The following is a 10,062-nucleotide window of genomic DNA, read 5'->3' on the forward strand; positions in this document are numbered from 1 at the left end:
TTTTTTGGGGGGGGGGGGGGAGGGGTGGGTGGGGGTGGGGGGGGTGGTGTGTGTGTGGGGGGGGTGGTGTGTGTGTGGGGGGGGGGGGGTGGGGGGTGAGTGGGGGGGGTGGTTTTAATTTAGACTTTTTCCTCCCCGGAGAGGGGTGGGGGTACTTGAAATTTTCGGGGGCGGGTGTAGAATTTTCGGGGAGGGGGCGGACACTGGAAAAAGTATATAATTATATTTCGTTGAATGGGACGGTAGACATGTTTTGTTTTTTTGGGGGGGTGGGGGGTGGTGTGTGTGTGGGGTGGTGTGTGTAGGGGTGGGGGTGGGGGGGTGGTGTGTGGGGGGGGGGGGGTTGGGGTGGTGTGGGTGGGGGGGGTGGTTTTTGTTTAGAGAAAAGAGACAGCACTATCAACCTAGCGCCCGGTGTATCCTTCCTCAACGGGCCATTTTTCTAGTTTAGAAGATTTTGACAAGACTTCTACACAAATGGATTCTTCTGAGTTAAAAACATAACATTTCAGTAAAAATCTCTTATATATATATATATATATATATATATACATATATATATATATATATATATATATATATATATATATATATATATATATATATATATACACACATAAAATACAAAGTTGCTTATAAAAGAAATAAATCGAACAATTATCACAGCTTAACAATGTTTTTCTCATAGAGAACGTTTGTTCCGTCAAAAGACGCCGAGACAGATGCACGGAGACGGGCAAGATACGGGGTTAAAACCACCGTACAGCTCTGGCCCAGTAAAAGTATTCCGTACAAAATCTCGCGGCATTAGTTTAGTAATGAGACTGGTCGTAAACACATCAGGGCTATTTAGAACTTTATAGAACCTTGCGACCAGTGGCGTAGCCAGGATCGTCTCAAGGGGGGGGGGGGGGGGTCCGATTTTTACACCCCCCCCCCTCAAACTTTCGATTTGCACCCCCCATCAAACTTTCGATTTGCACCCCCCTCAAACTTTTCGATTTGCACCCCCTCCCCTCATACTATTTCTATATACCGAGAGGTCTATGGGGGGGGGGGGTTATGACCCCCCCCTAACCCCCCCCCTCCTGCCTACGCCACTGCTTGCGACTATCTAAGTGTAATGCACTACAGAAGCAAGGCATTTTCCATCAATGATGAAATCTCCATACGCACAACTGACCCAGCGTATCAAGATATCATTGGACGAGTAGAACAGTTGAGCTTTTACGACATCAAAAAGGCGAATGTAATGTACACGTGTGATGAAGGTTGTCGTATGAAGCCTGTATATCCAGAGGGGGCGTTTGTTGGGAAGGATTGCACATGCTGGTGTAAGGGCTCACAAAATGATCCTGTTAGGAAATGTTTGACGGAGCCTGTTGCTCCGTCGTCGAGAAACGTTTTTGAAAAATATGGAGTGGAAACAAATGTTTCGTTTAGTAATTGGCAAACTTTGCCTTAAGGGGAGGTCATCATATTTTTAAACAAAAATATACATAACAACAACTGTTTTTAATAATAAAAAACTTAACACAGTATTTAAAATAATTCGAATTCCAGATTAAAGAAAGTTCGAAATTAAATACTATATTTGACCAATTAAAATTCTTATGTTTTATTGTTTTGATTAAGTCGAGAGATTTACTTGCACCAACTAATCTATATATATATATATATAATTCTCTTCATGGGGACCATATAAGACACCACGCAGCTTAGCCATCAACCTCATCCCCACCTGTCAGGTGAGCTGTGTTTCACCCCGAATGTTTACAAAAGTAGAGCCGGGTCGGCTATTAGAGGTGGGGGCAGATAAATTATATTTAAAAAAGGGAGGTAATAACTATTCCCGCCATAAATATTTATTGGTGGGGGTGGGGAGGGAGGGTGAGGATAATCGTCTTTACCAGCTACTGATAATGTTTTAAAGCAAAATATTTTCAGTCGCAGCATTGGTAGTAAATTATGAATTACTGAAAAGTAGAAAATAAAACAACTAAACAGCGGCGTATGCTTACGGCGCGGGTCAGCTCCTTCATAATTAATACACTATGGCACAGGGTGTTGTGATATACATGTGTATAGATCTATCTAATAAAATAAGAACACTATTGTGTATCCCCATATGTTATTAGTTCAGTATATTTCAGCTAAAACTATTTCGTCATCACACGAAAATTTTTGTTGTTGCTGGAATATAGTTTTGCTTTGATTTTGTGTTAAATAATCCCAGTAACTATCATAATGGTAGATGAACAATTTTTAAAGAATTTGTGTTTTTAATTTTGAAAATCAAATGATAATCAGTTGATTTTATATGTTATAATATTCTTTTCATTCTTCCTATAATTTTAGAAAACGTTTTAATCGGCAATAGACAGAAAATAGAAGACGGAAAGAAATACATGAAATAAATGATTAACAATTATTAAAATGACGTTATTTTCAGTGGCGGAACTAGAAAAAAGTCATACATTTTTTTAATAACTATCTTTTATGAACGAATGCACAAAAATTTAGAAAATAAATGAGTTTCTTTAAATATATAGTAATAAAATACACTAATAATTATATAACAATAAAGAAAAGCTTTTTTCTTTAAAGTTATTTAAATAGTATTGTATTTAGATAATGATAAAGAAAAGCGTGTGTCACTTAAGTATCTATTACTTTACTAAAAATTAGGAAGAGACCCACCCTTTTCTTTATAGTTATTCAAATAATAGAATATAATTTATTCTCTACTTTTTAGTGCATTATTACTTAAAAGCTTCTTATTAAAACGTTTTTAAGGATTTGTCCGTACTTTAAACATTTAATTTCTCGTATACGAAGTATAGAGAAAGTATTGTAATCGTGCAAAAAATAAATAAACACGGAGTGATCGCCAGTAAACTTTCTCGAATATTCTTAATTAAACAACAGGGGATGGCAACTCGGAATATAGGCATGATTTTTAATCCATTTCAATAACGTAAACTTTTTAATATAGAATAGAATTTCATAGAAAAAAGAATTGCACACCAGGTGAACACCAAACAAAATGTGTATAATAGTGCGGGATATTATTATTGCAAATCTGTTTTTTGCAAAGTCGGCCGGTCGTTCTGTAGGTTGGTCGGTCGGTCGGTCGGAAAGTTGGTCGATCGTTCTGTAGGTCGATCGACACGGTCCTTCAGTCAATCCGTCATTCAGTCCGTCAGTCAGTACGTCAGTCGATCCGACTGAATTGTTTTCAAATCATTTTTTGCTACCAAACATAGTAAAAGTATTCAAAATGCTTGAGATCTTAAATTGTAAAAAAAAAAAAAAAAAAAAAAAAAACGGAGCAAATCACTTTTAGATTGATTTCATCAATGAAGTCAGGTACCTATCAAAGCTGGTTTGTTTCGGACCGAACTGTAGAGTTACTTGCATTAAAACACTTTTATCAGTATCATCTTGCTGTAAGGAAATAAAGATTTGCAAAGAGTCGATATGTTGCTTCAAACAGAAAATTTATTCTAAAACCAAGCCTTATTGACATGAAACAACACCACACACTCAGGATTATTATTTTACAGTGGCTAATGAAGTGTATTAAAAAATGTTCATCTCTTAAAAAACATTTGATTGAACAACACCACTAAATTCTTACTTTAGTCTCTAAACTGTAAGCAACAATCCAAACTGTAAACTGGTATTGTGCGCTGTTTGGGATTTTAGTTGTAAATTTATATGTTGTATCATGAACTTCTTGATCGCTTGAATTCGTAACTAGCTAAATTTATGCAAAAGGGATGATATATTTAAATAATTATAAAGATATAAAGTAATAATAATATTCCGCACTATTATACACATATTGTTTACCATTTACTTTGTTCACAATTCTTCATTTCTATGAGCTTCTATTCTATTTTAAAAAGTTCAAGTAATTAAAAATGGATTAAAAATAAAATCATGTCTATTTCCCGAGTTGACATCCTCCGTAGTGTTATATAGGAATATTCCAGAAAGTTTAGGGGAGATCTTTCCGGGTTTATTTTTAGTTAATAAGTTGTTGAGAAAGTCATATTTATTTCGGTTTTGACCTAGTTAAATTACATGTAGTGGTACTCTTCTAATTCAAATAAAACCGTAATGTTTACGTTTTACCAAGTTTTATATATGCTTATATTATATTATACATAACTACCAACCGTCTATCATGTTTACTTTTTCAACTGTTCATTATCAATGTATGGAAACTTGAAGATTTGTACAATAAAACTAATAATATCCAACACTGCTATTTAGAAAACGCTGTATTTGTATTTTGAACTTTAAAATAACCATCGTTGACTTTGAAATATTCCGCAAGGAACGAAAAGGAAAGATAACAATAATCACATTGCAATATGTTGTCTTACAGGGACAGCATCATGGTGCCTGTCATTAACTGTCTGACATTGTAATATGTTGTCTTACAGAGATAGCATCATGGCACCAATCATTAACTGTCTGGTCTGACATTGTATTATGTTGTCTTTCAGAGATAGCATTATGGTGCCAATCATTATCTGCCTGACGAGCTTCTACGCCGGCTTCGCGATATTCTCAATTCTGGGATATATGGCTGAAAATTCAGGGGTCGCTGTGGAGAATGTCGCCACTGATGGTAAGCAGATGTGTCACCATTGATGATACTTACATGTGTCACCACTGACGGTAGGTAAATGTGTCACCACTGATGGTAGGTAGATGTGTCACCACTGATGGTAGGTAGATGTGTCACCACCGATTGTAGTTACATTTGTCACCATGAACGGTTGGTAGGTGTATCTTTACAAATGGTAGGAGGCAGGTAAATTTGTCACCACGAAAGGTAAGAATGTATGTAACCACACATAATGTGTAGATGTGTCACCAATGAGGGTAATAATTTGTGTCACAGTGGATATTAGATATTAGCCTCACCGCAGATGTTAGTTTGTTGTGTCACCATGAATGGAAATAATTGGGTCACCTTGGATAACAGACAGATGTGTCACCACATTTTTGTAAAAACTGTAAGTATTTTTCATGCCTATAAATGTTACTCATTATTGGCTGTTGTCTCATACGTCAGGATCTTATTCTTGTCCCAGCTTCTGGTTCCACAATTGTGTTCTTCTTACTGATGTTAATCTGTCTCGGTCTGGGAACTCAGGTAGGCTGTTGTATAATTTACCTACCGGGGACTAAGGTATGCTGTCTTATCATTTACTTACTGGGGACTAAGTTAGGTTGTCATTTTATTTACTAACTGGAAACTCTGGTAGGCTATCGTATCGTTTACCTACTGGGGACTATAGTAGGCTGTTTGATTACCAAGTGCTACAAATTAAACCTGCATGCAATCATGCTTTATGGAGAGTAGAACAAACGCATACTAACATCAAGGCTTGACTTAATTGATCTTTTACACGTTTCACAGATTCTTTGTTAGTTTATTAAAGTAGACAGTAATTGAACGACTCCTAACATGTAAATATTGAGTTGTTTGGATCCATGGCTTTAGCCCATAACACTTCGCCTATTCCACCCAGCTTTAATGGGTACCTGACTCACGTGATGTTAAGTAAAGGCAACTGGATATTTTGCATTTTTACTTTCTAGTATATACGAATTATAGAGAAAGTATTGTAATCGTGCAAAAAAAAATCGAGATTTTTACAAATCTCGACGTTATACAACTCACTGATACGGAAAAACATAATTTTGCAATCTTGTCCGTATGTCTGTGTGTGTGTGTGTGTCTGTCTGTCTGTATGTGTGTAAACACGATTACTTGAGTACCGTTACAGCTAGGTAGATGAAATTTCATATATAAGTATTTTATCAAAATCGTAGATCCGTTTCAACTTTTGAGCGATTTCCGATAACCGGAAGTGATACGTTTCCTACTTTGAATTTTTCGAAAGCCTATAACTTGAGTACTATTTCAGGTAGATAAATGAAATTTACATGTAAGTAAAAGATATAATTCTCTAACTTCTGTCAAATTTAGAGTAATTTCCGCTGACAGGAAGTACTAATTTACGCTATTTCCGATTTCTCAAAAAACGCATGTAAATTTATAAAGTACTAATAATATTGCGCACTATTATGCACATTATGTTTTGGCGTTCGCTTGGTGCGAATTTTTTTTTCTATGAGATTCTATTCTATTTTTATAAGTTTAAATAATTAAAAATCATGTCTACATTCCAAGTTATATAAGAATATTCGAGAAAGTTTAGGGGAGATGACTCCCGGTTTATTATATACGGAGTTTAAATACATAATTGAACTATATAATTATATTCTTTCATATTGCCAAGTTGGCAAAATTTATCTCAATTATACAGAATTTTAAAAATTTAGCTTGCCCATAATTGTCTAAAATAAGGTTGTTTACAATGTTAAAATTATGTATTTTGTTAACCATTTTAAAAACGTTTTCTATGCTAAATAGTTGAAACCTTTAAAGAAACTGTATTCTGTATATTTTAAAAGCATTATAAATTGATCCCATTGTTTTCACAAAATAAAGTTGGCCGTTTTTTTCTAAGCCGCATCCGTTTCTGCACTATTCCCAATTATAAACAATGTTATTTTGAGTTGTGACTGTGAAAGTGCATTTGTTCAACTGCAGTTCACGTTATCACGATGAGGAGCAGTACCGCCAGTGCTTTTAAATTCATCGATGGTTTGAAAGATGTGGAGCAGCTGGTTACCTTCGCCAAGCTCGCAGAGCAGGCTGAAAGGTACGTCGACATGGCTAGAGCTATGCGGAAGGTCACAGAACTGGAGGGTAAATTAACACAAGAAAAACGTAACCTTTTGTCAGTTGCCTACAATAATGTTGTTGGCGAGTAATCTGTATGATTGAGCAGAAAGCTGAAAACGAGAAAAGAAAAGCGATTGCTCAAGACTTCAGAGTAAAAGTTGAATCTGAACTGGATTCTACGTGCAACGAGGTGCTTGGTCTGTTGGGAAAGCACCTGATCACCGAAGAATGTTCAGATGAAGAGAAGGTGTTCTGTCTCAAAATAGAAGGTGATTACTATCGTTACATTGCTGAGTACAAATCTGAGTCGGGTCCCGAGCGAACAACTGCCATCACTAAAGCTGAATTAGCCTATTCTAAGGCAATGGAGCATGCTAAGAAAAACATGCCGTCAACTCACCCAAATCGCCTCGGTCTTGCCCTCAATTATTCAGTTTTCTACTATGAGATCCTGAATTCACCCGATAAGGCATGCAATTTGGCAAAAGAAGCCTTTGATGAAGCCATCAGCGACTTAGAGAAATGACATGAAAATGATTGTAAAGACAGTACGCTGATCATGCAACTTCTTCGTGACAATCTTACCCTGTGGACATCTGATAATCAGGCTGAAAATGGGGATGATTAAATCAGATCTGAGAAAATGAACAATAAAGCTTTTGAAAGGGATTAACTGAGGGGACTAGAGCATGCAGTTTTTATTAAATGACAAGTTCTTTATTGACTGTCTTTGCTGTGATGCAATTTGTAATCTTTGGGCTGATTTACACTTGGGTCAGTGCTATACACTGGTAACAATCACCTAAGTGATTTGATCTGCCTTTTTCATTATCTGAAGCACGGATGTCATAAACTGAATTTTACTATATTCTTTTTACCATTCAGAATTAAAAACAAAAAACACAGCATAAACAACTTTCTATTAGTTACCCTACTTCATGTTCCCCAGCGTTGAGGCGACAGACTGACGACAGACTATAAAATGTTATATTGATAAGTTCATGACTTAAGTATATATCAATGTGATGCAATACTTTAAAATTAAAACTCTAAATATAAAAAAAAATATAAAAAAAACAAAAAAAAAACAACCTGAAACTGAAAATGCAAATGTGTAATTAAATGATTCAAGGGATTTTTTTCCCCGGCGTGGTGGACTGAGGGGACGGGTGGGAGGAGAGGGTGGAATTCGGGTTTTCAAGTAGAGATGAAATAAATTTGGGATTACAGAGATTTAAAATGATACAAAATTTAAGCAATCGGAAAAGTTATGTTATTACAATGAGACACATCAAAGCAAACATTCTTCCCTTTCAAACATCTATATCTACAGTCCTCAAACAGTTTTTATTTTTTATTTTTTTTATTTTTTATTTTTTTTATTAATTCAATTGTTTTAAACATTTAAATCAGTAATAATAATTTATTTGATAGATTTTACACAGCATCAAATACATGAACATCAATTGCATATATAATAATCAAAGGGAGAACATAAAATGGGATAAGAACAAGACTAAAATAAGGTGTGCAAACTAGATTTCTCTTGACTGCTTAGTTTACTGTGCTCCGTCCTTTGCTGTGAAGTGCTTAGGGCCTAAGTTTGAACAGCTTGAGTCGTTTTATGTCATGGAAACCTTAAAACAATATTCACAATTACACGTGAGGTTATTAGAACTGCAAAAGCTTCCTTAAAAGTATAAATCAAATATTATATTAAATTCCCTTTCGCAATAAGTTTTTCAATTTTTAATACATTACATAACTTAATTTATAACGAAATATTTATTTGAATGAATGCTATATTACAAAGTTACCTCCCATGTACATTAGCTCAACTTTGTAAAATATGTCTGAGGTAAACGGTTAAGTAAAGTGGTCGATTAATGTAACTTGTTTACTCTATCATTATCAGGTCTATGTCATGGCGTCAACCCCCCCCCCCCCCCCCCCCCACCACTCTGGTCGGGATTTGTCAAATTTGCTCTTAAAAGACAATTTTGGTTTTTAACTAATCACTTAATTAATAATTAAGTTGAATTATCATTTTTCTGTATATATTTTGCTATTTTTTGCCTTGATTCGGTGACCCTAAATGGTGTCATCCACACCCTCCCCCCCCCCCCCCGATACACCTCTGCCTGCACGATATTTTTGTTGCCTTACCTCTACTGCTGGTGGGGTTCCTTAAGATCCTGGACATTGTGTGAATATACGGTAGGTTTATAGGCCGATTGGTGTAATGCCAATTGGTAAGGTCGATTGCCGTAAGGCCGATGAACGTTCGGATAGACGGTAGGTTGATTGGTCGATTGATGTAAGGCTCATTTTGTAAGGCCGATTGGTATACAGTATATCAATTGAGTGTGTGTAATCTCTTCGTAGGGGTCCTAAAGGTTCTCGCCATTATTGTGATATACGGTGGCATTATTGATATATGGTATGTTAGCTGGTATACATTTTTCATAGACCGAATGTCTTACTTTACCGATTGCTAAACTATAGTTTGATTGTTACACAAGTTACATGACAGTAGAAAGGAAAAAATATGTAGTCCCACTCTAATCCTTACATTTGCATATATATATATATATATATATATATATATATATATATATATATATATATATATATATATATATATATATATATATATCATAGATGTAAAACATAATGATAAGGGAAGAATCAAGAATATGGGTTTTTGTCAATTCTAGCCATACCAGCATATAAATGTAGACCAGGCTTAGTGAAGCATGGCTGATAACTAACCATCAACCACAAATACAGCAAACTATAATCACTGCCTGTTTCCTGGTAATGTGTTGTTATTGGCCGTGCAAGTTTATGGACATGTTGTAATTGTTTATATATTACAAAAGAAAAAGACTGTTGCTGATCAGGTGCATTCCAGATATTTGAGGAAAAGATGTTTTCTATAAGGATAGGCAGCTATAGCAAATGAGGTTAGGGGAAATGTTGAGTTAAGATAAACTATTTAATAATTGTAATGACAGAGATACCATCACAGCAACAAATGTAATTGGGTTTGTATGACTAATTCATGAATATCCAATAAATAATAGCAAAATGCTGTAGTGGTCGTCCATCAGACTTTTAGGTGGTGTGGGAGATTTGGACCTTTGTGTCAAGGTCGGGAGGGGGTTCAGAAAGTAAGATGACACTTTTCAATGTTCAACAAACACTCATGTTAAGAAACTGAATCTAGGCCTTTATTTGCATTATTAAAAGTTGTTTTATAAATTGTTATAAAATAATTCACCAAT

General features: G+C 35.4%; 1 protein-coding gene and 1 pseudogene across 1 annotated transcript in view; one reads left to right on the forward strand and one right to left on the reverse strand.

Moving 5' to 3' along the window:
* The first annotated feature begins 6,605 nt into the window (after positions 1-6,605).
* LOC131942249 (14-3-3 protein beta/alpha-like) lies at positions 6,606-7,594 on the forward strand (annotated as a pseudogene).
* LOC131942241 (uncharacterized) overlaps positions 7,540-10,062 on the reverse strand; it is a 4,552-nt gene continuing 2,029 nt past the window's right edge. The window contains exon 3 of the mRNA XM_059301987.1: positions 7,540-7,607. Coding sequence (XP_059157970.1) covers positions 7,540-7,607 — 68 coding nt within the window. The remainder of the gene's footprint in view (positions 7,608-10,062) is intronic.

This window comes from Physella acuta, unplaced genomic scaffold (genome assembly GCF_028476545.2).
Source record: "Physella acuta isolate Inbredline_101_S28 unplaced genomic scaffold, ASM2847654v3 ptg000397l, whole genome shotgun sequence".
Taxonomy (NCBI): Eukaryota; Metazoa; Mollusca; class Gastropoda; family Physidae; genus Physella; species Physella acuta.